Source organism: Grus americana, chromosome 2, assembly GCF_028858705.1.
Source record: "Grus americana isolate bGruAme1 chromosome 2, bGruAme1.mat, whole genome shotgun sequence".
NCBI classification, from domain to species: Eukaryota; Metazoa; Chordata; class Aves; order Gruiformes; family Gruidae; genus Grus; species Grus americana.
In genome coordinates this window covers 168,039,551-168,066,114 of record NC_072853.1, presented here as the reverse complement: position 1 = coordinate 168,066,114, position 26,564 = coordinate 168,039,551, and the positions used below count along the sequence as shown (strand labels likewise).

General features: G+C 51.2%; 2 protein-coding genes across 3 annotated transcripts in view; one reads left to right on the top strand and one right to left on the bottom strand.

Annotated features, from left to right (window-relative positions):
- Nucleotides 1–27: 27 nt before the first annotated feature.
- On the bottom strand, nucleotides 28–26,501 carry KLHL18 (kelch like family member 18). Of its 2 annotated transcripts, none has more exons than XM_054818682.1 (10): nucleotides 26,309–26,501; nucleotides 12,180–12,310; nucleotides 11,872–12,012; nucleotides 9,664–9,862; nucleotides 7,753–7,913; nucleotides 7,313–7,449; nucleotides 6,120–6,342; nucleotides 4,183–4,287; nucleotides 3,764–3,875; nucleotides 28–2,144 (listed from the first exon to the last, which is right to left on the bottom strand). In XM_054818682.1, exons 1-10 carry the CDS (start codon nucleotides 26,447–26,449, stop codon nucleotides 1,758–1,760), a joined length of 1,737 nt encoding a protein of 578 aa, XP_054674657.1. In that variant the 5' UTR covers nucleotides 26,450–26,501; the 3' UTR covers nucleotides 28–1,757. The 2 variants fall into 2 exon arrangements, with proteins under 2 accessions (XP_054674657.1, XP_054674656.1); XM_054818681.1 differs by having other exon boundaries at nucleotides 6,120–6,357; nucleotides 26,309–26,500.
- Nucleotides 24,969–26,564, top strand: part of KIF9 (kinesin family member 9) — a 29,395-nt gene continuing 27,799 nt past the window's right edge. Inside the window, exon 1 of the mRNA XM_054818674.1 lies at nucleotides 24,969–25,297. The gene's annotated coding sequence lies outside the window, so the exon portion shown is untranslated. The remainder of the gene's footprint in view (nucleotides 25,298–26,564) is intronic.

The following is a 26,564-nucleotide window of genomic DNA, read 5'->3' as shown; positions in this document are numbered from 1 at the left end:
GGACAGACGGAGGAAATCGATACGTACTGACAAATCACATTTATAGCTGGATACGCTCGTTATACATACCTAAAATATACATAGTACCTGAATATATAGACATCCACATGTACACCCACAGTTCAAACCCCGAGCGACGCTAGGAGTCGGGTCAGAACGCGCGGGGGGGAGGCTGGGGTGAACATCCAGCTCCGCGTGCCCCCCGAAAGGCAGGCCACGGGGCCACATCCCCGTCCCTTCGCTGCTGCCGGCGGGATTAGTGTCGAGTTCCTCCTGCCCGAGCGCGCAGGGGTGGCAGCAGCCGGTGCCTGCCTGCACCTGCCTGTCCCTGCCTGCCCCTTTCGACGGCGGTGAAGAGGTATGGCTTTGCCGAAGGGCGGCACGGGAGGACGCAGGCGTGGAAGAGAGCCCCGGAGGGATGGCGGTTCACGTTCATGCAAGAGAAGCGCTGGAGAGCTGATGCGGGCAAGGACCGCGCAAGGCAGGGAGCTGTGGCGCTGCCTGCACGCTGCCGACGGCGGGCAGCTGCTTTGGCCCCGCCGCCCTTCGCCTGCAGAAAGTTTCCCCGGCACAAAACCCACCGCAAAGACCTTTCCTGGTGTAGCAAAACAGAAAATACCAAAAAGCGGCGATCTTGCCTGGGCCGTGGCTGCGCCAGCTCTGCCGACACGTGATTTTCCCCCCCGGCCCTTCGCAGTGATGGTCACCCTTGCGCGGGATTTCTCTGCCTGCGCTCTGCCTGCAGCCGTCCCTCTCCCCCCCGGGGATGGCAGCTGCCCGCACCGGCACAGCAGTGGCCTTCCAGAGCTGACAAATTCAACACGGATTTTTTTCTTGCCCCTCCTGAAAGATCTTTGCCCCGCTCCAGCTCCCTCTTACCCATCACCTTTGAAAACAGATCGCTATTTAATTTAAAGGCCACCTTTAGAATTAACACCGTGGCCTGTTTCCCATTCTGAAATCCCAAGAGGGTTGTTTAGTGTCATTTACGTTCGGCCTTCTCCTCCAAAGCTTGCTACAACGATTCGATGGTTTAACCGCCTGGCTTTCCCCCTTCCTAGTTTCTCCATCACGCGGCTCTTGTGGAGAAGTTTTCCCCATCGAGCTGAAGAAAGCACAGCTCCACTTCGAGAAGCCGCCGACGGCTTGTGTAAGAAGCACCTCGAAACGCAGGGCCTGGATGCGGTCCGGGAACCGACGCCGACGGTTGGTCGTTCTTCTGTTTTAATAAACCAGGCGAGATCCGTTCGTGCCCAGCAGCGAGCCACATCGCCGCTGCCCAAACCCTCAGGGGGGATCGTGGGGTCGCTTTGCCGCTGATGGAAGGAGCGGACGTATTTTCAAAGTCATTAAAGCGGCCGTTTTTATGTCGCAATTGAGCCTGCCTCCCTCCCCCGGCCTACAGCAGCATTTCCCAAAGGCGCAGCCGAAAGCGGAGACCGCAGGGCTGTTTGGAAAAACCAACGGCGAGAGGAAGGGTTGGCGTAGCCGCAGCTCCGAGGAAAGGCTAACGGAGGGAGGCGGGCAGCTCCTCGCTCGCACCAGCGCGTAGATGCGGCGTATTTCGATGCGTTTGATCTTTCAGGAGTAAAAGTCAAGGGCGGGGATTGTTTTGTCGAGTTTTTTTTGTGTGTTTGTGAATGACACTTGAGCACCTGGAAACGCACCTCTGCGGCTGTCACGCTCTTTGAACCTCTCCTCAGATTGTCGTTGAAAAGATCGGTTCCCCACCCCAAAAAAAACCCCCCGCTTGCTTCTCAGATGGTGAGGAGGGGGACGCAGCCCACGCCGACCCCTCCCTCGTGGCACACCATCGGGGCCATGAACGTCCAGCGGTTCGTTTCCGGGTCGTACATTTCTACCGAGCTGAGGTTAGACTGTCCGTCGTAACCCCCCACCGCGTAGAGACGGCCACAGTTTGCAACGAGGGAGACGCGGCTCCTCCGGGTGTTCATGGGGACGATCAGGTACCACTGATCCGCCATGGAGCTGTAGACTTCGGCGATGCTGAGGAAACCCGAGCCGTCGTAACCTCCGCAGACGAACATTTTGCTGCCCAGCGAGGCTGCTCCGTGGCGGCAGCGCTTGTTGAGCATGCTGGCGACCGGGTGCCAGGTAGCCGTGTGGTGGTTGTAGTACTCCACCTGCAGCCGCAGAAAGCAAACGGCGTTAGGGGAAACCTCGCCGAGACCACCCCCCACCCCCCCCCGCCCCAGCTCACACGGGCCCTTTTAACACGCAACCGCAAGCTGGCCGGGGAATTTGGGGGTTGTTTCTTGATTTCAGGTTGTTACGAAGGTTTTCTAACGTCCTGGATCGCACCAGCCATAGCGTTTCGCCCCGCTCCCTCCGACCTCAGCCCCGTAACTCGCTGGCGAGCTGGAGGAGGTGAATGGGGAGAGACCACAGCGAACGCAGCGTTGATGGTGTTCCCTCTACCTCTGCCCCCTTTCATCAGCTGCTGCGTGGTGTTTTAAACAAGCATCTGAGCCTCAGCACCAAAAGGACCGAGCACCCTCCAATTAGAAATTCAATTCCTAGGGGACTGCGTCTCGATTTCAACGGATTAATTTTCCTCACGCACCCAAGATCACGCCGCTGCCCCAAGGCAGAGCCAGCCAAAGCTCCGTCAGACCTGGTGCGCGCCCAAGCTGTCCTTAGCGATCCCCTACGCGTCCCCTCACCCTAAGCGAGACTCCCCACTCTCTCCGGGCAGCAGATCCCAGCTGTAACGCTTCAAACTTCCCGGTTTCTCACATCAGACAACCACCACTCCCGACGTAGTTCGAGCCTACGTCCCGCACCCCGTGGCAAAGGGCACGGTTTCTCCCTTTCCTCTTCCAGAAACTTCCTCCACTCTTCCACCTCTTGACATCTCCTCCCTCTCTTTGTAGAAGGACTATCTGGCAGCTCGGGGGGGGGGGGGGAAAAACCCAACCAACCCCTATTTTGTATCCCTTGTGTTTCTAGAGAGGCCTTTAGATGGATCCCTTCTGCAAGGGCTCCCGCACCGCTCCAAACTCGTCACGCTCGGGAACGAGCTCAGACAAGCAGATTTGTAGTTCTTGGCTGTGGGGTGCTTCAGGCTGCAGACAACAGCCTGTCCCCGATGTGCTGAGCAAGGCAGAAATAGTTATTGCTGCTTCCAACAAAGCCTTTATTACAAATTTCTGAGAGCAGCGCGTTAGTAACGGATCCAATTCAGATACTGCTCCCCGCATTCTCGCTGCTGAGTCTTTTCTGTTCTGCATCAGGTTTTTCTTTACAGAACAAGCAGGAAAAAACCCAGAAAGGCGGAGCAGGTGGGAGAGGGCAAGCTGGCCTGTATCACCAACTCCCCCTGCTGTGAAGCTTCTTTCAGAGCTAATCCCTTTCTGAAAGCGAAGCTGTGGAACAGGCACAGAAAGCAGAGCCGAGCGCCTGACATCTGGGATACTTCAGAGCTCAAAGGGAGGCAACGATACAATGATTGAAAAAGTGAAGAAGTAGGGAGACAAGAAAACACACCAGCTTGCTTCTTTTGGTGCTGGGGAAGAAGAGCAGCGCTTCCAGTCTGGTTCCGGTACTTGGCTAGCTCGTTTCTTCCCGAGCAAGAAAAAGGGCCCGTGAAATGACACAATTCGGTGGTGCAAACACTCACGGCCCTTTGGGTGCAGAGGGAAAGGGCACAGAGCCATCCCGGCCCCAGCCTGACCTTTCGGCTACCCGCAGCCCATTAATTTCTGCGCAAGGCTTGCAGGAACCCGTGCCCCCGCAGACTTACACTGTTGAAGATCTGCAGGCCGTCGTGCCCTCCCGATACGTAGATCCGGCCCTCGAAGACGGCGACTCCAGCGGCGCTGCGGTTGGAGCTCATGGGGGTCACCACCGTCCACCTTGCCGGGAGAAGGGAGAGGTTAGCGAGGGGCCTGCAGGCACGGCACGCGCGGATTATTTCAATTCGATCGGATTTATTAGGACTGGGTTCCCGTAACTCTCCTTTCACCGCCTATTTTATTTAAACCATGGTTTTGTTGGCTTGCACCCAGGTAAACTCTTGCGAGGAGGGATGCTGCTCCGCTGCCAAGTTATAAAGGCTTTTCCACATCGTTTGCTGTGTTCCTTTTAGAGCCCGGAGTGGAGCCACGGCACTACTCTAGCAGCAAACGGATGGATAAGCTGCAGGGCGTGAAGAGCTCTTACTTGTTTGTTTCTGGAGAATAGGACTCCACGGAGTTGAGGGATGAGGTTCCATCGTAGCCGCCACACACGTAGATCTGGCCATCCAGCACCACCGTTCCCATCGCGCTGCAACGAAGAGCGACACCCCGTGAGATGCTGCTGCATCGTCCGTAAGATGGTAAATCTGCACAGCCTGCCTCGCCCGCTGCCTGCCGTCACTTCCTTCACCCCTCCGAACCTTCTCCTCTTCCCCTGGCTTCACCCCCAGGCTGCTCAACCGCTTGATCCCACCTGAGCGTCGGGTCTCGAAGGACACGAGAGACGCTTGCGGCACGAGCACACCCTGTTTTCCTGAGCAAAGGGGCTAAACTAAAACACACGGAGACATTTTGACCTGGATCATGGGTCAAAATCCCGGCAATTCCAGTCTCCCCATGAAAGACTCCCCGCTGCCGTGGGTGGGAGATGACCAGGCCCCTCCTGAGGGCCACGGCCTCAGGAAATGCATTAATTGCTGTCGAACGTAAAGCTCATTAAACTGAGGCGCCTGACCCTGTCATTACACCTTGGAAATCACGTCTTTGGCTCCCAAAGGCTATCAAACGGGACGCTTCAGACAAGAGACTGGAATCCCACCTTGAAATCATAGTCATAAGAGCTCAGCGACACAATCGTCAGCGATAGAACCCCAGCGCTACAGCCGGAGCCGAGCAGTTTGTACAATACCCGAAATCTTCCTCTGCACAAGAGCACCCGACGGCCGTTCTGCTCGACTTCACGGCAGAACAACCCAATCGTGGAAGAGCAACGGCCTCTCGCTGTGGGAGAGGCTCCCGGGAACCTCATCGCTATGGAAAAACTGAGCTGTTCCGCCTCAAATCGGAGCCTTGTGCCTAGGATTTCACGTACTCAGCTGCTCGCAGCGTGCTCTTCCCAAGCGATCAACATCTTGGACCACAAAAAAAAAAAAAAAAAACCCAAACCCAAGCCAGACAAACCATTATGGTAAAGAAGTGCTGCAAAGCTTGCAGAAAATTGAACAATTCAACAACTCTCGGTGACCAAGCACGAGCGCAAAGAAAACCGCAGCAGAAACCCTGGATGCTGGGAAGATGTTTAAACATGGAAGCGGCTACCACGTTGCGGTGGGGAGGACGGGACAACCACGCAACTCAATAGGTGGGTTTTCAAAGTGACGCAGGGTAAGCTCCCAAACCCAACCACAAAGCCGCCTCCAGGCTGTCGGGAACTGTGCAGCTCCGTTCATCAAGCAGAAACACCTTCTGCTTAGCTGTAAACTCCTCTCTGGATGATAAAAATACTCCTCTCCTTCCTAACTCTGATTCTTTTATGCTTTCTGGTAGGGGAAGAAGATGCCAGCACTGGACAGGGATGGTAAAACGGGTATATTTGACCCCTAGCAGCACAGGGGTTTCCTGCGCAGCGCTCAGCAGTGCTTCACCCACCATCTACTATCATGATATGAAGAAGCGGGGCTCTGACCACCTCCTTTGGGACTCCGATTCAAACAGAGCTCACCAGCAGAACTTTATCACTCTCTTTTAGTTTGATTTCACTCCTTGATGCCACCAAAACTGAGACCTCTGTACCTTAGAGCCCATGCTGCTCGGCTGCTTTTTACCTACCGAGGTCTTAACAGCTTTCCTCCTCAATCAGTGCTGTGACAGCTCAACTCTCTAGAGCTGCTGAGAGTTTTCCCCTCTCACCAGCGAGCAGCACCCAGAATCAGCCCAACCTGCCTGCCCCAAACGCGGCCACGCAAACCCCACCTGCCTCCACACCGCTCCACTCCTTTGTCTTTTGCTCCTTCCTCACACAGGAAATTCTCATTCGCCTTCCACCACCACCCAACACCTCCAGCCTTCCTACAACCTCATTTTTTCCCCCCTCTCCTCCTGCTCCAAAGGTCCCCTTCCCACAGAACGAGCCACACGTACCTTCGCTTGCTGTTCATACTTTCTACTTTGGACCAGGAATCCATCTCTGGGTTGTAAACCTCCACGGTGCTCAGCCTCAGCTGACCGTCGTAGCCGCCGATGGCGTAGAGCAATCCGTTCACCACCGCTACCCCGACTCGGCTCCGGGCCGTCGTCATCGGCTGGCACTTCTCCCAACGGTTGGCAATGGGATCAAAGACTTCCACCACATTCAGCGAGTCACCTGCATAAAAATTTGCTACTCAAATTAAAAGAGGGAGACCCGATAAAACACTGCTTTAGCAAGTTCGCCCGTAGCAGAGGCACGCGAGGGATAAGCGGTCGCTGCTCTGACCCCAAGGATGGGGCTGACACTGGGAATTTTGCCTACTCTTCTCTGGGAGAACGGACGGGATCTCGCGCGTCCTATTCCGGGATCTCTGCTCTCACCAAGTCAGAGGCATTTCCCAGCCACATCTCTGCTCAGCCACATAGAAAGCCAGCTCCGAAGAATTCACATAAACTGCACTCCGCCACGCAGGAGGGTTGTGGAGCGTTCCAAAGCTCGCCCCTGCCCCACACAGTGAGACTGGCCAAGTCCCAGGCTGTGGCAGTGGGACCTTCTATAACCTCAGAGGGGCAGCAGAGACCCACAGTGGCACATCTGTGGGCGTCACTGCGTCCTGGGAAGGCAGCTTCTCCACGGGATAAATCAGCTGTGCCGTGGGCAACCGCGGTGCAAAGCCCACCCAGCACGCACCCGCTCTTCAGACCCCACGTCCCAGGTTACCCAGGTTGTCTGAGGCTCCGCTGAGAGTTTCACAAACGCTTTCTGCCTCCTTTTTTACGCTACGGCTAGGCTCACACAAGCACGTTGCGTCCACATGCGCGATCCCACAACGCCAACAGCATCACATAGATACCTCCAAGTTCTGCTTCTTGTTATAGGCAAGGACACTGTCCTCAAAATGCTGATTCTTTAAGATACACAAGAATAGCTGGCCTAAATAAACCTGACCTAGACAGAGTTTCTAGCTGGAAGCTGTTAAACTACAGCACAGCCGCCTCGAGGATTTCAGTGGAAGGGTCAAAGCGCTGCGTGGAGGAGGAGAAATGTGCTCAACGCTTCCCGTGGGGGAAGTTCACAATCCCATCGCCCTCACCCAGCAAACTACGCTACGGTCTCCGCTGTGGAGAGCGGATATGCAAGGTACCTGCTGAGTTAAGTCCTCCAACAGCATAAATCAATCCTGCAATTGAGGTACAACACCGAGGACGGGTCTTGAACGCTGGGAGGTGCGGCCGGCGCTCCGGCATGAGGTGATAATCTTTTGCCTCATCAACTAGATCCCTGAAATCAAAACCAAGTAATTAAAAAGAGTTTGGCTGATATGATGAAATCTGACTGTCTTAAGTCAGATGCAGATTTAAGCATCTGACTTTCCCCCTCCCATGGCCAACTCTCCTAGAAGGCAACGTGGCCCTGCTGCCAGGTTAAAACTGGGGAGGGTGCTTTCTTCTTTTGCTACGTGAGGTGCTCTGCCCACAGAAAGAGAGAATTTCAGTCTCTGAGACCGCTAAAACACATTCCTGCTACTTCCACTGAAAGCCACCGTCCCCTGGGTGGTTTCCTTACGCCATGTCCAAGCCTCACCTGCATTTGTGGCAGCAGCGGACCAGGTCATCTTGTTGCACGCGGTCAGTGAGAAACTGAGGTCGACAAAGGGGGAGGCGGATTTTGGACAGGAGCTCGGGTAGGAACGACTCTCTCTGGTCTCGGTCGTACCGTATCCAGGCTAACGCAGCTTCAAACACCTACGGAAGAGAGGCACGGCAAGTTGGAGTTTGGGGTGGTTATTTATTTTTTTTTTTTTTTTTTTTGCAAGTTCCTACTGCTGCCAGTCATCTGATGGAAAAGAAACCCCATATTGACAAAGATCTTCCCCGATCTCGGATGACACTGTCGCAGGACAGACCGGTGATGCTCTGCGTTGCACCAGAGGGCTCTCCCGTGGCGTGATGCTCAGGTGGCTGGGCTTCAGCATTGCTTTCTCTGCCTCCAACTTAGTCTGTGATAATACGGATCTATCGTCCCATGGGACAACGGTATGTTTGGTACGAACGTTTCCAGGAAGATGAGGGGGCTGGGAAGAGCGTTTTGTTAGCGGAGGTGGGACAGAATGCAAAATCTTGTTGATGTGGTGTGAAAAATCAGGCGCATCACTGTCGCCCAAGGCAGAGCACCCCACCGGGCAGTGTCTCCAGCAGTCACGCTGACCAGAGGTCACGCTCCAAGGCCAACATCACACGCTGCAGCCTCATCGCTCTTCACAGGTTCAGCTCAGGGAGACCACAAACCCACAGCGGTCTCCCAGAAGCTGCAGGAGAACTGGTGCTGTGGTCATGGCCACCACCGTGCAGGACAGCTGCCCTCCTGTGGCGGTAGAGAAAAGTCCAGCAGTACTACTGACCCCAACAAGTTCCTGAAGTCTTTCTTTGATGCTGGAGATCTGGAGTCTCTCACATCACCATTCCTGAGGCTTTCAAAGTAAAAGTACTTCTTCAGCAGGACCGTGGTGAGCTTAAAAAAAAAAAAAAGCTTACTTCCATCCTACGAGGTGCTTTATGACCAGCAGAAAGGCTGGACTGCACTAACGGCCACTTCTGAAGAGGGGGCATGAGGAAACGTCACCAGGGACGGACTCTTTGGACTCCTACTCCCTCCACAAAGGATCCACTCAGAAAAAACCAGCAGGAGACAGACCGGTGGTGCGATATAGCAACGTGGCTGGAATGTGACGCAGGTTCCCTTCCCTCCCTATTCCAGCGGCATCTCAGAGCCTGATTAATGAAGCACTCTCTTACCCTACATGGAGACAGCTGTAGGTCTGCTTTTCATTTGTCACCTCCTTCGTAACCTCCTCAGAAAGAGCAGGACAGATTTCCTGGCTCGAGGAGAGGTTCTGTTTCTCCTGCAGACTGTCAGCCCACCACTGATGGATTGTCAAGGCTGTTGAAACACCTTAAAGTTGTTCAGCCCTGCTTTCTGTTTCTTCTAGGAACAAGCAGGTCTAGAGGAGCCTCTTGATGGCAAATTCATCGGAACATTCATTATTTGCTGTGAGTGCTGCAGCATTTTATTCTTTACACTTCAAAAGCTCTCCTCAGAACTTGAACACGAGCTCCATGAGAGAGCCCACACCCTCAGCCTTTTTTCGCCGGGACCAGTGACTTATCAACAGTAAGGGGCACAACTCAAGGTCCTCAGGACCCACCAGGTTCCACCTCTGTCACCGATGAATCAAAACACCTCAAAACAACATTTTGCAAAATCTATGGTCTGGAGAAACCCTAGCAGGCATTTCTCAGGGCAAGGTAACATTGGCAGCACAGAGAAGCGGGGCTCAGGGAGTCATCGTAGCTTTGTCTAACAGCTCTCAGTGTCCCCACCATGCCAGGACATCTTCTCAGCTTCATTCAGACCAGAAATAGGGTCATATCCCAAGCAATCAAAAACCCTCCAAGGGAAAAACTGCCTCTGCTGAGCCCCACGCCAGGTACACACCTGCTCTTCAGACTTCACATTGAGCTCATCCCTAGAGACGAGCTCCAGGACGTCTTCAAAAGGCAGTGCCAGGAACTCTTCAGACATGGATACCTCCACGAAGTGCTGGTGAATGAAGCTGTTGGCAGCGTCGTAGAGCACCGCACACATCATCGTCTCTGCAAACTGCCGCACTCCCAGACAGTTCTTAGGGTGAAGCCTGGGAAGGGAGAGCAAAAGGAATGTCAGTTTATAGAAGGACAGAAAGAATTATAAACAGGTTTAGCGAAGCAACATGAGCCTCAGAGGATATGTGATGCTGTGAAAGCCACAGCTGTGTCCTCTGCAACAACGGCAGGCTCCAGCTCACTGCTGAACATATGTACACAGAGATCTGAAAGTGAATCCACAGCAGAGCAGGGGATGGAAACCACAATTTAAAAATCTTCCCTTGGTTCTGCACCTTTATTTTTTTTAACTCCAGTATCAGACAAAGCTGGATTCAAGCACATCGTGCAAATACCAACCATCAGTCTCTGCTTTTCATCTTACATCTTTTTTAAGTACCACAGAACAGCATCCGCCACAGCTTCATCAAGCCATTTCCTGCAATTAAGGAGGCTTTAGCACCAAAGATGCTTTTGCAGTTGGAGGTCAGACAGTGAGAAGTACCGCTGCAGATCTGAGCCTCTCTCCAGCACAGCCAAACAGCCGCCGCGTAAAGCCGTTCAGTGGCACAAAGAAGGCGGAGAAGATGATATTCATTGCAGTCACACGCTCTGCAGAAACAGGTACGTGTCCCAGACGCTCCTGGCCAAACAAGAAGCCCTGCCCAATACAGGCATGTCACTGTGCAACGAGAGCCGATAGTTGTGTTGCTTTGTGGCAATAATCAACAGACACTAAACTAAATACTACCTAGATGGGGAAAAATACCTCGGGCCCTGATGGTTTCAGTGTCTAAGGGTCTGCAAAAACCAGGCTGAGCTGTTGACAGTGCGAGGATGTGACATCGCTCGTGTCCACTTTGGGGAAAGCGCCCTTGGTTACTGCTCTAAAAACATCCCAAACCTTAATTCCATTTGAGAACGAGCTCAGTGTGCGTGCTCCAGCTCTTCAGGATGGTCAAAATCCACCAATTTTCTTGTTATTAATCAAAGCAGCAGCTGCGCACTCAAATCCAGGACTTGACTTAGGACACCCAGTTGCTCCTGGCAGATTTGGGAGAACTGTAGCAGCTAAATCTGAGAAACCAAATCACCTTGCTTAATCTAGATATAGATACAACTACCTAGAACTAGCAAGGACTCAAAAAAACCCCCCAAAACCTATGCAACCCATTTCTTTCCAGTTTGGTGTCACATCCAGTACCTCAAAATTTTTTTTGCAAGAAAAATGATGAATACTCCGTAGTCTTACATAATTTAATTTCAAACAAACTGCAGAAAGTCAGGATGCACAGGGGACTGAAAAATGAGACATCTTGAACGCGGAGGAAAAACACTTTTTTTCTCCCCAACCCATGGTTTTAGGATAACTCTATTTAGAAACAAAGAAAAATAACTGGCTGAGATGTTCCATTTCTTTGGTAGGTATGTTTAATATCACACCACAGAATACAATGAACAGCTGCAGAGAAATCAAGCCGGGGAAGGGAGGGGGAATTAAACACGGAAAACTCCCTGGCACGATCTGAAGACGCGTGTGGTGCGTTTCCAAAGAACAGCCCAGCTTCTCGGTTTCCAGATCGTGCTGCTGGAACAATCCTGCAGCCAAACACCAGCAAGGGAATTGAAAAACCTGGGATTAATTTAAGGTTCTGCCACAGCTTCCTGTCCGGCTCTTTGACGGAGTCCCTTTGTTCCTCCCTTCTTACACACGCAACAGCAGAAAGGGTAATTACTGCGATGGGTTCGTTAGCAGTGGAGGCAGTCATGCACCACTCCGGCGGGTAACCGGCTCACTCTTCAAAAAAGGAAATGGTCGCTCGGTTTTGTTCTAGGTATTAATTCCCATGGCTGGCCAAGGCTTTATACTGTGTCCTGGCTGCAGCATCTCATAAACCAGACAAATTATTTTATAGGCAACGAGAACGGCGAGTCTCGGGAGACACAGACCTCCTTAGCACACCGGCAGGAGACATCTCGCTCCCTCCCAAGGCAGACACAGATGACTAAAACCTTGCTTCTGTTGGGGAGCAGTAAGCACAGCCCAAAGATGACCCCTTACCTCTCTCTGAGGAAAGTGCAGCAAGCGTCTTTGATGTTCTGCAGCTGCAGGAAACTTGCCCCCATCAGCAGAGACTGGACGTTCTGCTGATCTATGGCCAGGTGACCATTGTAGGCAAAGTTGATCAGAGCCTCAAGCGCACTAAACAAGGGGAAGAAAGAGCAGAATTTATTAACAATTAACCTAGCAGGGGACACTATTAAAAGAAAAAACCTTTTCTAAGTGCTGTTCACGCAGAGGGTAGGCTTTCAAGCCTTGCAAGCGCAACGCTGAGGCTCTCTGGATACCCTCGTGCCTGGGGACGTTACCTGGGATCCATCCCCTGCATGACAATCTCATCCTGCTTGCACTCCATCATGTCGTTGGTGAACATGGCGTGGAAGTACGGGATAGAAGCTGCCAGCACGATCCGGTGAGCGCTGAATTTATGGTCCCCTACCTAAAAAGAGAGAAAAGGGGAAAGAGGGAAGGTCAGCACCATCCGCGTGGTCCAAATGATTCGCTGCACACCGCTCCGCCAGCCCAGCGGTGACCGAGGGCTGAAAGTTGGACAATTTCCATTTGCAAAGAGGACAGCAGCCCGTCTCTTAAATTCAAACTTCAGAATCCAGTTTTCCAGCCTCATAAGCAGCCATGAGCTGTCAACCAGGCAAAGATAAGAGAGTATTACATCTCCAGATGGCTAACAGAACGGCCAGGTCCACAGAACCACATGTTTACACAAATCAACTCAGGTTTCAAACCCAGATCTGCTTCCCCCAGCCGCTCGGGGCAGGAAATGTTCCCCCGTGGCCCTGCTTCGGATAACACGCTGCCCCTACCAGCTGGCAATCACCGATCCTGCATCACCCGTCTGATCCCGGGACACCCCGAGCACAGCCACGACGGCTCAACGCAATTCCCAGGTTACGATTACTCTGCAGAACTAAAAGCTGGGTGACCCAGCCGCCCGTTTCCTCTTCCTTAGCTCTTCCTCTGAACCGATGACCGGCTTACAGGTTAAATCCCACGCACTTTTCTTCTTGGGCAGCCATCACCTACCTGCACCTTACGCTCACAGCCAGTCACCTTCACTATAACCTAGAGGCTCACGGGCTCATCTTTAAATCTCCGCAAGCTCACTTTCACCAGCTCCGATACACCTCCTCACATGTGTGTCCTCTGAAGAGCCTTCCCGAGCTATAGAGCAAGGCCTGGAAGGGGCTTCTTGCATCTCCAATTCCACTTCTCGCCCCTGCAGATGCTATACAATATTTTATGCTCTTCTGCATTATACAGATCTTTGCTCTGATTACTTCTCCCTGTTGGTTCAGAGGTTTTTTTCCCCCAATTTCCAGGCTAACCTGACTCACACCACTCTATGCCCATCTGAGCTCATACAGAATCGCCCTTTTTCTCCCACTTAAGCAAGATTTTCCCATTTGAGCTTTGTTTTGCGAGGACAAACAAGCTGGCACAGCAGGTCCTCTACTCTCCAGGTCATCCAAGAAGCTCTTCTCTTCTGCACTTCTCTACAAAAAGCTTCACCACCCTTGCATGTCTAGGCAGCTTATTAACAAAAATGTTGTTTGCATTCGGGGTTTTCACGGTTCCCAACGATGCCTTGCCTCTCCCTCTAGGCCCAGAGCTCTCACACCCAGTAAACACGACTTGCTGGGAATTTAGAAAGCAAAATTCCTGACACATTAAAAAAAAAAAAAAAAAAAGGAACTGGGCACTACACAAGATGCAGCTGCAAGTGTTTTGGTTTTTTTTTTCCTTTTTAAACAGACACATACTCAACTGCCACAAATGCTGTTATAAGATTTTTTTTTTTTTTTTTTTTTTTTAAAAAAACCAGCTTGACCACCCAGCACTCGCTGTGCATGCCTGCCTGCACAACAACATTTAGCGTGTGGTCAGCTCCTGGCACTGTGTGCCTCGGGTGCAGGGGGCAAGTCTGCTCTGCCCGAGCTTCCCAAGTTAAAATCCTGCTGCAAACATCTGGTCAAACAGCTTCCAGGGCTTGCTCCGGCCTGGCTGTGTTTGGAGAGCCTTGCCTCCGTCCTGCTCAGCTTAGGTGTGCCTGCACCCCTGCCCACGCTGTCCACCCTGCCGGGATTACAGATTCACAGAATCCCAGACTGGTTGGGGTTGGGAGGGCCCTCTGGAGATCATCTCGTCCAACCCCCTGCTAGAGCAGGATCACCCAGAGCAGGTTGCACAGGATCACGTCCAGGTGGGTTTGGAATCTCTCCAGAGAAGGAGACTCCACAACCTCTCTGGGCAGCCTGTCCCAGTGCTCGGTCACCCTCAGAGGGAAGAAGTTTTTCCTCATGTTCAGATGGAACTTCCCGTGGTCCAGTTTGTGCCCGTTGCCCCTTGTCCTGTCGCTGGGCACCACTGGGAAGAGTCTGGCCCCTTCCTCTTGACACCCACCCTTTAGGTAGTGATAAGTGTTGATGAGAGCCCCTCTCAGTCTTCTCTTCTCCAGGCTAACCAGCCCCAGCTCTCGCAGCCTTTCCTCACACCAGAGATGCTCCAGGCCCCTCCTCATCCTCGCAGCCCTCCGCTGGACTCTCCCCAGTAGTTCCCATCTGTCTTGAACTGGGGAGCCCAGCACTGAACACACAACTCCAGATGTGGCCTCAGCAGGGCAGAGCAGGGGGGTGGGGAGGAGAACCTCCCTGGGACCTGCTGGCCACGCTCTTCTCCATGCACCCCAGGACACCGTTGGCCTTCTTGGCCACGAGGGCACACTGCTGCTCATGGAGAGCTTGTTGTCCACCAGGACTGCCAGGTCCTTCTCCGCAGCGCTGCTTCCCAGCAGATCACCCCCACCCTGTCCTGGTGCTGGGGTTATTCCTCCCTGGGTGATTTTGCAGAATTCCCAATGCCCAGAGCAAAAGCAGCAAGTGAAATGGTACGGACTGTTACAGCTCACAGGAAAAAATTCCCTCACAAGTACTTGTACAATGATTTGTTAGCTCAAGATGAGTAAAGCCCAATATCAATCTCTTCTACTAACCCAAAACCACATGTAAAACATCTCAAAGGCTTCAAGACTTCAGAGAGCTGGGCCACAAACACCAACAGACACTCTGCTGCTCTGTTCCTTTCTCTGCTAACCCAGACGCTAATTCACCTCGTGCTTTACCCCCACCTCCTGCACCAGCACGGACAGAAGGAGACGAGCTCCCGAGACAGCCGAGCAGGAGCCACACCACGATGGAGATAGGCAGGAATAAGAGGGCTGGCTTGGCAGATGAGGACTAAGATGATGTTCCAGGAGAGAGAGAGGGAAGAAGCAGAAAAGAATAAGGTAACGAAAGCAAGAGGATGGATATTTTATAGCAGCGAGGTGGTAAGGACAAGCATGGAAGTTAAGGCAACGGCTCTACCAGTGCTATAGCAGCACGTGCTGGACCAAGGTAACAGCCTGTGCTCTCTCAATGTGCCAAACCATCGGCAGGTTCCTTGCGTGCACGCAGCAGGATGGGCATCTCTGGCAAGGAGCAGACTTTGCAGAGCAGGTTCCCCACCCGGAATTTACACAGCCTCCTGTAAGCGAGTGCAAACTCCAGCCTGGCCTCTCTAACAGAAGATGTTTAAAAATACTCATAGGTACACAGAGGTTAATGAGAAAAGCCTGTAAGAGGAAGGAAGCTATTCAAGAACCTGTGCACCCCTGACAAAACCTCTCTGTGTCCACGGCTGTGGGGTTTTCACTTCCTTACTCCGCATGGCTGACTGCCAAGCCGAGCACATACACACACGAACAACTTTGCTTCGGTCCGTGTCTCCATCTGAGCTAGCGTCCGAGGCGCGGCTCCTGCGAGAAGCACAAGGGCCACGGCATTAAGAAAGGTGAAGGAGGAGACTCGGGTGCTGAAGCTCTTTGTTTGGGACTTCTCCCTAGGGAAAGGTTTACACACGACCAGCTGCAACCTAGTTGACCGCGATGACTAAGTTGCTGCTCAGCCCGGCCACGTTCCAGCCCCGAGGCTCAGCAACGCCGGACCTGCTCGGCAAGCTCCGGCGCTTCCCAGCCCCTTCCTACCCCACGGATGAACCATCGCACCAGCCGTGCTGCCGACAGGAGGAATAAACACCGGCCAAGCTAACGAAACGGCTCTTGTTACTGACATACCTTAATGCCGCACATCTCGTGCATCGCACACAGTGCCAGAGGAGGACTCTGGGAGCTCTGCGGCAGGACCTGGCCTGTCCTCGTTACTTCTCCAGCTCCTCGCTGCCACGTGCGCTTAGACGTGAGCGTTACCAGCGTCATTTTGGAGCTGGGGGACAGACATTGCTGCTAAAGCGAGAGATACAGGCCCACAGATGAAGCCTGCAGCATAAGGGAGGTCTGTTTCTTGCTCAAAGGCTGATTAAAAACTCCAGGCTATTTTCTTTCATGAAAGATGCAATTCTTCTTTAAAAGATTTTTTTTTTTTTTTCCTGAAAATGTTTTCAACTAAAGGGCAGAGGACAGCAGTGCTGGGAGTCACCAATCAGGAGCTGGCCTGCAGCACCCAGCTTCTGCAGGGAAACCTGTTCCCAGGTGTCTCAAACATCCCAAAACACTGGAAAGCTCCATTTTTGCTTTCAATATGTCCCTGGCTTGGAACAAGGTGAAAGAACGAGGCCTCGTATCTCTCAAATTCTGAAGGACATTGTGATGCCTGGAAGGACGTCAGTCCAACTGCAGTATTTACTTCGGTTTAATACACCTCTTAAGTACAAGACGTGTTTGGAGGAGCGTTCCCATCCAGGCAGTGCAGAATGCGGTTGAGCGTGCAAGAAAAACATTTTAGCTGAATTTCCTTTCCACCCAAACACCATCTGCCAAAAATCACAGCTATTCAAGTGTCATTTCACCTTTTTAAAAATAAAAAAGGTAGCATCGCGATTGAATAGGCACCTACTAAAGTGAAACACCTGCTTCAAATGGAAACGGCGATCCTCTAGTTCTAACCAACGTTAACCCTGTCGCTGAAGCTAACACCAATTTCAACGGCAAAGTAGTATTTACTCAAAACAAACAAGCTGACAGCGCTACCCAACAATCAGAAAAAGCCCTCCCTTTCGGAAAATATCTGTAACGTACAAAACCAACACCAGCTTGACATTTATTTTAAAAATAGATTTAGTTTTAAAAAAATGGATCGAGGTGTTGGCTAGCCATCTAAGCCCCTGTTAAATTCACTGATTTCAGTTGCTGGGATTTATCCAGCCTGCTGTGCCCCAGGATTCCCAACCCTCGAGCAGCTCACCAGCCCTGCTCGTCCTTCCCTCTCCCAAGCGCAAGGTCCATCAGCGCTTCCCACCTCCTCTGCCAGCGCTACGTTTCTCCGCGTGCCATTGTGCCGTCACCCTCCGGGCAGCAGTGAAGGACCACGGCATGTACACAGTCACCGATAAAATCACCGCCGAACCAGATAAATACCGTCTGCGACCGCCTACCCTTTTTCTTTCAAGGAGTTCGACGCTGCAGCTCCAGACCTCTGCCTCTCTTGCTCGCAGCACAAGCCTTTTTTTTTTTGACCTTGCCTCTCTGAGGGATGCATATATTAAACTGCATCGCCACTGCCTGCATTTCTCCCTAGGAAAGGCAGAAAGGGATCAAAACACAAGAGACGCTTTAGACTCCGAGTTCAAACACAACAGATTTTAGCACTGTCCAAGAGTTTGCGCAGAGCCGAAGCTTTCCACTGCACTCCGGTTTCAGGGGTGCAGCGCCGTGATCTCACCCCACGACGGGCTGCCACCAAACGGCCTCATTATAAATAATACGCCTGGTTATTGCAAAAGCAATCATTTAGAGTCATTCAGCAAGATTCCCGACGGGTTAATGAGAACTGTATCATCACAGGGAAGAATTACCTTGTGTCTGGGCAGCAGCACCACCCTTCCGGCTCCAAGCCGCTCAGCGACTCCAAGGGACAGGATTGTTCCCCATGTCCTCTCATTAAGGAGAGGGTTTCACCTTGGGGAACACCCCATTTAACAGATGAACTGCACCGGGGATGACACTGCACAGGCAAGGCAGGGTTTGAACTCAACAGAGCTCGTTCTGGTTACCTGCAGGGAGAAACCTCAGCTCCCCACGCAGGGCTCGACCTCCTGCCCCAGCTCGGTCCCCATCTACACGTGGGGTAGAGCCGGACGGCGCAGCTGAGGCCACGTAGTTCACAACCGCTTCCCTTGCACTGGGGATAGCACTCAGCGGTCAGGGAAATACAACAGAAAGAAGTCATGCAAAAAAGGGAATAGTTTTCTGCTGTCGTAGCAGGGGAAAGGGGAGGACTGGGACTGGCCCCTGCCAGCAGCGAGAGCCACGGAGCTGCACAGAGCTGATGCACGCTGCGATCGCCAGCTGAACGGAAACTATTTCCTGGCACCGGACAAGAAAAAAAACCTGATTCTTTGTTTGTTTGGTTTTGGTTTTTTTTTTTAAAACTTGTTCCTGTAATGATAGAGGGCCCTCAGGGAGATTTATAAATTAGGATCTCTGGTCTAGAAGCTATCATTATGTTCATACCATCAGCACTTAATGGCAAGTCCTGAAGGAACAACTAAATTTCTTGCTGCAGGTGAAAGATAATACCTGTTTTTCCTGTAGAAGATGAAAAATACTTCCGAGAAGGAGCACACAGCACATGTCCCCTCAATTCATCCTTGAGTCTTCTGTTTCAAAAAGCGCTCCTTATCTCCAGAGCCAAATGATCTCCCTTCCTTATGACCAAATAAATAGGCTTTCCTACGCCTGATGGAGTCATGCTACACTGACGTAAGCCTAACAAGAAAGTGAAAAAGAGCTCATGCTCTTCTTGGTATCATTCCACCCTACCACCGACAGCTTTCCATTTGCCCAAAATCCATCACAGCCCTGCCTGCTAATTCCGGAAGTACCAGCGGAACATCGGAAAATATAGAAAAAACTTTGTCTGGTTCAGAAAAAACCCATTTTTGTCCTCACTAAGTGCATCCAGCAGGGACAGATTGCTCAGTTCCTGTTTTGATTTTACAGAGCAGGTTGAACTTGGCCATGCAGCCTTTGGAACGGGTTGCCCTTTCCATCCGTATGCAAGAGTTGTCTCAAATGAATGATTTGCCTTTTTATTTTATATTTATATCCTGCTGCACATACCCCAGGATTGAGGTATCCAAAGAGAAGGATGCCACCAACCCAGAGAGCCGACATCTCCGACAGCAGCGGCTCCCTCCTGGCAGCAGGATTTTATCACCTTACCTAGCGTCGTGGGGCAAACTGCCGAGAAATCTCTGTAAGCTGTGATGTCACTCTGTATTTGGCCTTCCTCACTCTGTGTCATCATGGGATGCGCATCTAAACCAGAGTCTCAGTTGGGGATTTCAGCTTTCGGCTGCAGGTGGAAGCTCTTGTTCACAAGAGCTGATTGTTTTGGGACAATATCTGTGACATTAGGGAAATCGGGCGCTCCTGTTGAGTTAAATGCAAATCGGTTCATTTAGCTTTCACTTTTTGAGCCTGGAGTCCAGGCACAAATGAAATCAACACAAGCTTACTCATACCCACATCGCTAAGCCAGAATTAGCTGTTAATAATCTGTTTATATGTGCAGCAAAAAGCGAAATACCCCAGAAATTTCACATCAGCAAGCTCACAGGGAAGTGGCTTGAGGACAAGTCCTTCAGGCAGGACTGTCACCCCGTTCACAGCCCGAGCGGAACAGTTTACCTTTCAGAAGATTTCCACCTTCGTGCAAGGATGTGCTGTTTTACAACATGTAATTTTAGGTGCCTTTTAAGGCAAAAGCTACTGTTTAACAGAAACGAGAACAAAACCACTGCTAGCAAAGCATCCTTTCTGACCATGAATATCACAGAATTCCCTTCCAACGTGTTCTCCAGACGAGCAATAAAAGCACGCTCTCCCTTACATTCCCACGTCCACAAAATGTTAACAAGTTCCAGGGTACAATGAAGCTTTCTCCATAGAAAAAATGGTGTAGGTGTAATAAAGGCATCTATTGTTTTCCCGACATCATTACACTGTGTAGCTGAGAAGTCTCTTGAGTTCTCTGCTGCAAAGATCTTCTCAATAAAATAAAATACATCTTTCCCGACATTCAAGTCAGAGAGGCCATAGTAGAAATTAAGCCAAGCCATTGTAGCACAGTTTTGCTAGGCAGAGGATAACGAAACAGTAAAGTTTAAGAGATCTTGTATCAAAATCCAGAGATTCGGATAAATACCCTTCCTCCCCACTCACCCCTTCCCACCCAAACAGCAGCCGAACAAGACGCGAAGGAGTTTTGATCAAACTCGGCATGTGCAAAACCAAGAGACTGATCCCATTAAGTCAAACATCCTTCTGGTCTACGCTAATTAGAGTCCTGACGATCTAATGGTAACTAATTACTTTGAACCAGAAAAGACATCCCGACACGAACGCACGTTCCCGGCTAATTTACTTCTGATTCAGAGAGGCCGAATTGCTTTGCTCGACCCCGGTCCCTCCATCTTCTGTGGGGACGGGGGAAACGAATGCATCCCATGGAAATCGTCTCCCTTACGGCAACACGGAGAATGCTCGGCCTCTGCTCTGAGCTCATCCCACAGCATCCTGCTCCTCAGTGGGCAAGAAGTACCTGCCAGACACCAGGGTAAACATCCAGGTCACCGAAGGCCACCTGAAGCTGTAGGACAAGTTTTGCTTTAAGCAAAACAAATAAAAACCAGCGTGAGTGGGTTTGGAAGTCAGACAATAAGCTGAGGAAAAAGCTTAGTGCAGAAATGTGTGGATTCTGCTAACGCTTCAGGTTTAATGTCTTAATGAAGCACTAAAAATACTCGTCTTTTATATAAGGGGAACAGCTTTTACGCTAGCTGAGACCTCAGCTGAAAAATCAAGTCCAATCGTAATCCAAAGTATCTCGTTACTGCTGTACGACAAGATTTAAATAAGATCCTTAACCTAAAGGTCTCACGTGCATAACAGATTATCTGTTTTTTTGAAATCTATCAGCTCCTCAAATAAAAAGATATTCTCTCTCCTCCTAAGCTCACTTTCCTTAAGGATCTCACAAACGTACTCAAACATCTGCAGAGCAGCCAGGCACAGGGTTTTCAAGGACCCTGCTGAAATTACGCACGCAGCCTAAGCTGTCTGGAATTCCACTTATCTGCCACCACGGGACAAAGAGAGGCTCCTCCACCTCTTCGTCTGCTTGGCGGCAGCAGCTCTCTCGGGTGCCTCTGTTCGAGTTTGGAGGGTTTTGAGTTAACAGTCTGCTTTGGAAAAATTGTGATTAGAAGGGGAGGAAAGCCCACAGGACTATCACCTGTCAGTCCGATTCGGATTGTACATGAAACAAATAATATAACCTCTCCAGAGCTTGGAACGATTTTAACTTGCCAGGCTTGTGTTATTTTTTTAAAGAGACTGTTCTAATTAGTCGTGGAGTTAGTCATGGAAATATGGCATTCGAGTGATTCAAAACCAAACGAGGAGCAGCAACAAAAAGAGGAGCTCACGTTAACTCTGCTCTTTGAGGATTCGGAAAGGCACAAACCTTATCTCTTTTCACAGAGGTTTAGCCAAAATCGCTGAAGGTGCCAGCCTGGCACTCAGATCTCCTCCAACTCCGACCGGAGCGAGCAGGAGCTATAAAGAGATTTGTTCCCCCCACCCTGAATTTATCAATGAAGAAATAGGATGAGTATTGCTTCCCTGTTTTACGGAGTGGCGCAGTCCACAGGCTTCCAGCAAGCTGCCGATGCGTCCCCAGAGAGCATTCGTACCTCGGCCTAAAGCAGAGACGTAAACTCAGAAAACAAAGCTGCCCAAAACAACTTTCATCTCGAGAGGATATTGTTCTTCAAAACACAATGCTCAGGAAGAACACAAATATCGAGTAGCTTCTTTTCTGCAATTAAAAAGCAGATTAGAGTCCCCAGCTCAGGCACTAACACCCCCAAATACCCGTATTCCTCAGTGAACTGAAATTATTTGCACCTTTGCAACATTTATTTGTGAGCTTTAAAATGCTTTGAGAACACACAAGGGAAAAAAAAAAAAAAACAAAACAAACGACTACAAACCCACTGTAAAAGACGTGGGAAAGGTTCTACCGTGCTGTTGTGTACAGGAAACCAGAGTACTGAGGCCCAAATCTTTAATGCAGAGCTTTTCTCATCCAGTAAGCTTAGTAAAAAGCGAATCGATTTCTATCAATAAGGTAAAACCAACGGCAGCGCTGACAGAAGAAACAACTGAAGACTCCTAGCTCACGGTTAGGCAGAAGGTGACGTTACGAGTGAAATCTCTGGGGAAAAAAGAGCTCCGGGGAGAAGAGGAGTAGCGCCTGGACAGGCACATGGCAGCACTGCAAACAAGGCAGCCAGAAAACAACCCAAAAGTCTCCTAAAATGAAGACAAACTGAAAGAAATCGCTTTATATCCCACTCCTGGGGAAAAAACTGGTGGACGCAGAAATCAAACCTGACCGATTTCATCCAAAAAACCCTGCTGACAGTAACTGCGACAACATCTGACCCATAGTAGGTGGCACCCAGCGATCTCCCTGCAGCAGGTTTTGCTATCCCTAGCGCGTTTATAGACTTTTGTCACTCTCAAACCATTTCACGCCTGAGAAATTCAGACATTTCAAACTTCGGTTCATCACTGGAAACCCCAGTTTGGCCCCAGATGTGGGGAAAGGGGACGTACGGGGAGAATGGCTGCCTCCCCGCTGGTTTTGCCGGATGCCCCGATTTCAAAGTCTGCTATCACACTTCAAAGCGTACCGTCCAAAACTGAAAACTAAATTTGAAATAAGCCTACCTGTCTTCAAACCACCTGACACAGTCGTATTTGTAGCCAAAAGCATCAAAACCAACCAAACTGAAAAAAACCCAACGGTAAAGACGCTTCCTTTCTGCATGCTCGACGATTGCTCCAGGCTTGGCGTTTCCCCATCACAGACTTTGGCTTTGCCAACACCACTGATACTGGACAAGGAGAGAAGCTCAAGTCTCACCTGGATGGTTTTTCCATAATATTACCCTGGTCAGGTTAAAACCAAACTCTGTTTGCCAGTTGTTTTTTTTTTTTTTTTTTTTAGACCGGACAAGGCGATGCTGAGACACAATCTAACGATCCCGAGAGAAGAAAGCAGTAGCAGAAATTTGGCTTTAGTAAGCAAAATTCCTACTTTCACCAAAGAAAAATGAACTAACCATAGAATCAGGTGTGCCTCCTCGCTTCCCTTCTCTCGCCAGTTTATTCGCATTTGTTTCTACCAAACTAGCCTAAAATTGTTCTTTAAATAAACACTTCAGAGAGTTGCCAAAGGGAAACTGAAAGGACAGATGCCCGTGATGGAACATCTTCAAGAGGAGCTCTGACCTGCAGCTATTTAAGAGACAGAAATAGAAAAGGACTTTTCAAATCCATAGGCTCAACCATCCGCATAGGAAAGGAGCTTTGGCTCTCGATGAACACATCCTAAGCCGCTGGAAAGATGCGCAGCTCACTTGCTGCCCCATGAAACTTCGTTTTCACGTGGGCAATCATGAGAAGCAGCGACAGATTTGCCTAAGCTGAGTTTGAATAATAGGAGCTCCAAGGGAGCCAGTCAAATCAGCACTTCTTGCTTTTAATGGCACATAAACCCAGCTGCCGTATGCTGCTGAGGCAGCATCGTCTCCCGCAGAGCGGCATGAACTGCAGCAAGACGCTTTCCGAGAAAGGAGAACAAATTCTGCCCCTCCTATTTACGGAATGGATGCTCGCCTGGCTTTACGAGGGGAATAACTAAAACAAACAAACGAGACTACCGATGCTTCCTAACAATTTTAGGCCTGTTTGTACAGCAAACACTTCTGTGGGCTGGGAGAATCATTTACAGCCGTTGACCCCGACACTGATATCGCTAAAGCAGCCGCTAAAAACCCGAACCGCTCTGCAACAACGCTGCTTGTTCCCATTTCAGCTGCGAGCCTGAACGCCGGTCACGTCACAAGAAATCCAACTTCTGGCCCAAAGGAGCGTTTGGCAGCTTTTTTTCTTTATAGAGCCCTACTAGCTGTTAAAAAAACAGAACAATCTCGGTAAAGTGGCGCAGCGGGCATTGGGACGCACTACAATCTCCTTCAGGTATTGACTTTAAATGCTTCTCGGTGCTTTTCCTACTGTCATTTTGGGTAAGAAGTATTCAAACGCCATCCCCGCTTGACAACTCACTTGGCAGGCTCCTTCTGCATCGCCCTGGATTTACAGCTTCACCAACGCAGGCGGAAAGCGTTCCCAAGCAAGGTCAGGGAAGAGCGCGTTTTGCGTCAGCGGCGTTCAAGGTGGCTAACCGATTCAAAGCCAGCTCCAAAGTCGAGCTAAGAAAAATTACTTCTTAAACATTCAGCAGCTAGAGAAGACACCCTGCACTGAACAACGGGGAGGAAAGGCTTGGCTTGGGTTCAGCAGGCTGCATTAATTCAATCGGGACACGCAGGCACTGAGAAATCTGCTGTCAAGAGGCAGAAATGGCAAAGAGGTGGGATATTTTGCACGATGACTCTATACAACCAGAAGAATCAAACGAACAAAGTACTTTGGATTCTGAGGCTGCATGCGTACGAGGGAAAGCCAGGCTGTTTGAACCGACACGGAAACACACTGTTAGCCCTCTGCCAAACGTATCGGTCGCTGCTGGGATCTCTCGTCAGCATAATAAAGAATTAACCAGACAGCGGAGAAAGTTAAGACTCATTTTAAGAACGACAGAGACATCTTTCTTAATAGATTTTTAAATCTTTGTAGGGATGAAAGGCTCTGCACCCTCCCCCAGATAGCAACAGTCCCTGAACAAAACATAATAAAAGAAAAAAAGAAAGCGGGGCCAACACGGTGCCCTCATCCACAAAGCTGCCCAGCGCCGTCAGGGCACTCATTCTGATGGTCGGATTGCAGAGCTCCTTCAGCCCTCAAGGCTTTAAAAGTTTTCCCAACCTGCCACGGAAGATATACCAAGCAAGATAAGATTAAAAAAGCATTTTGCTATGGTAAATCTATGGGAAAACTTATTCAGAAGAGTTTTGCAGAACAATGGTCAGGCATTTTTTTTTGAGATAAGGCTGGGGTTGTATACCTCATCGCTATTGTCTCCCTCCGGACCACGCAGTCCCAGGAAGAGGGCTCACAGCCTGCTCACTACCGTGATCCCAGAGACACGGGGCTCACAGGACCTGAGAATCTCCTTCCGCAACACGAAGCGACCTCAGACACACCAATACAAAGTTTAAATCTAATAAAACGTCACTCTCCATCACAAACCAGTTTTGTCACAGAATTTCCCCAGGTTACGGCGCAAACCACCACAAATACTGCATCTTCGAAGGTAAAACCGAGGAGGATCTCCATGACAGGCACAACCCTCGCCGGCTCCTTCTTCATCAGCGGGAGGTAGGTGAAGAGTTTCAGCACGAGTAGGCTGGGAAACACCTTCCCATTTAATTAAACTTTACGAGTTAATTCTGGAATGACTCAATCAAGCCTAGGAGTTACACGTCGCGCTCACCCCGCTGCCTGCGAGCTCCTGGTCTGCAGGATTCCAGCGTCTCCTGCCCGGCGCTGGCCACGGGCCACTCTCAAAGCCCTTATAGCCCAGCTCCGCAGAGCCCGGCACACACTCCTGAGGTTTTACCAAGGTTATTGATTATTTCTTTGATGTCAGAAAGAGCTGGTTTTAAAAAGTAAAGATTTTCCCAGGCAAAAGGGGTCTTCTCCCACGGGTTGGAGCAGAGGTTGGTCCATAAACACGCACCAATCCCATCCACCTCCCAAAGCACTCCGCAGTGCCGGGACCACCATCGGAACGTGGCGGCTGCGGGGGGGTGGGGTGTCTGGGGTGCCCCATTTCCTCCCAAAACAAGACGTTTTGTTGAATCACTCTGCCTGGCCGCTGGAAAAACCACGACGGTCCCAAGGGAGACGGAGACTCCATCTCCCACCCCATGCCCGGGGTGAGGTGACGGGGTGTCACCAGCAGGTCCCAGCACCCACCCTGGGCTCAGCACCCCCCGCACCCCCAGGGGCCCTCACAGACACCCCGCCCAGGGTGGGCCCAGCACCCCCTGACACCCCACCAAGGGCGGGGGGGGGGCCCAGCACTGCCCTTCTCTGCTGCCAAACGCCACGGGGAGGGAAGGGGGGGCCCTCAGCTCCCCCTTCCCCCCACCAAAGGGGCTGGGCGGCTCTCGGCTCCCCCTCCTGCCCCCCCAAACGGGCCCTCGGCTCCCCTCTCACCCCCACCAAAGGCACCCTTTCTTTCCCCGCCTTGTCCCCTCACCACAGGCACCCCAGAGGGCCCCAGCTGCCAAAGGACCCGGGGTTTTTTTTCCCTCAGCTCTCCCTGAATTCTCCCTCAGGGGCCGGGGGTCCCTCAGCACCCCCCCGGGCCGGGCCGAGCCGCACCTTTAGGGTCACATCGCAGAGCTTGCCCTGCCGCCGGATCTCCCCCATCACACCATAGCCGCGGCTGGGCAAATCGCCCACCGAGAAGTGCACCAAGTCCTCGGGGTCCAGCTCCGGCTCGGCCGCCGCCGCCTCCAGCATCTTCCCGGCCGCTCCCGCCGCTCCCCGCCTCGCTTCGCCTCCCCCGCGCCTTGTCCCCGCCCGGCCGCCGTAGCGCGGTCTCCTCCCCCCTCCTACTTCCGTCTACTTTTGAACT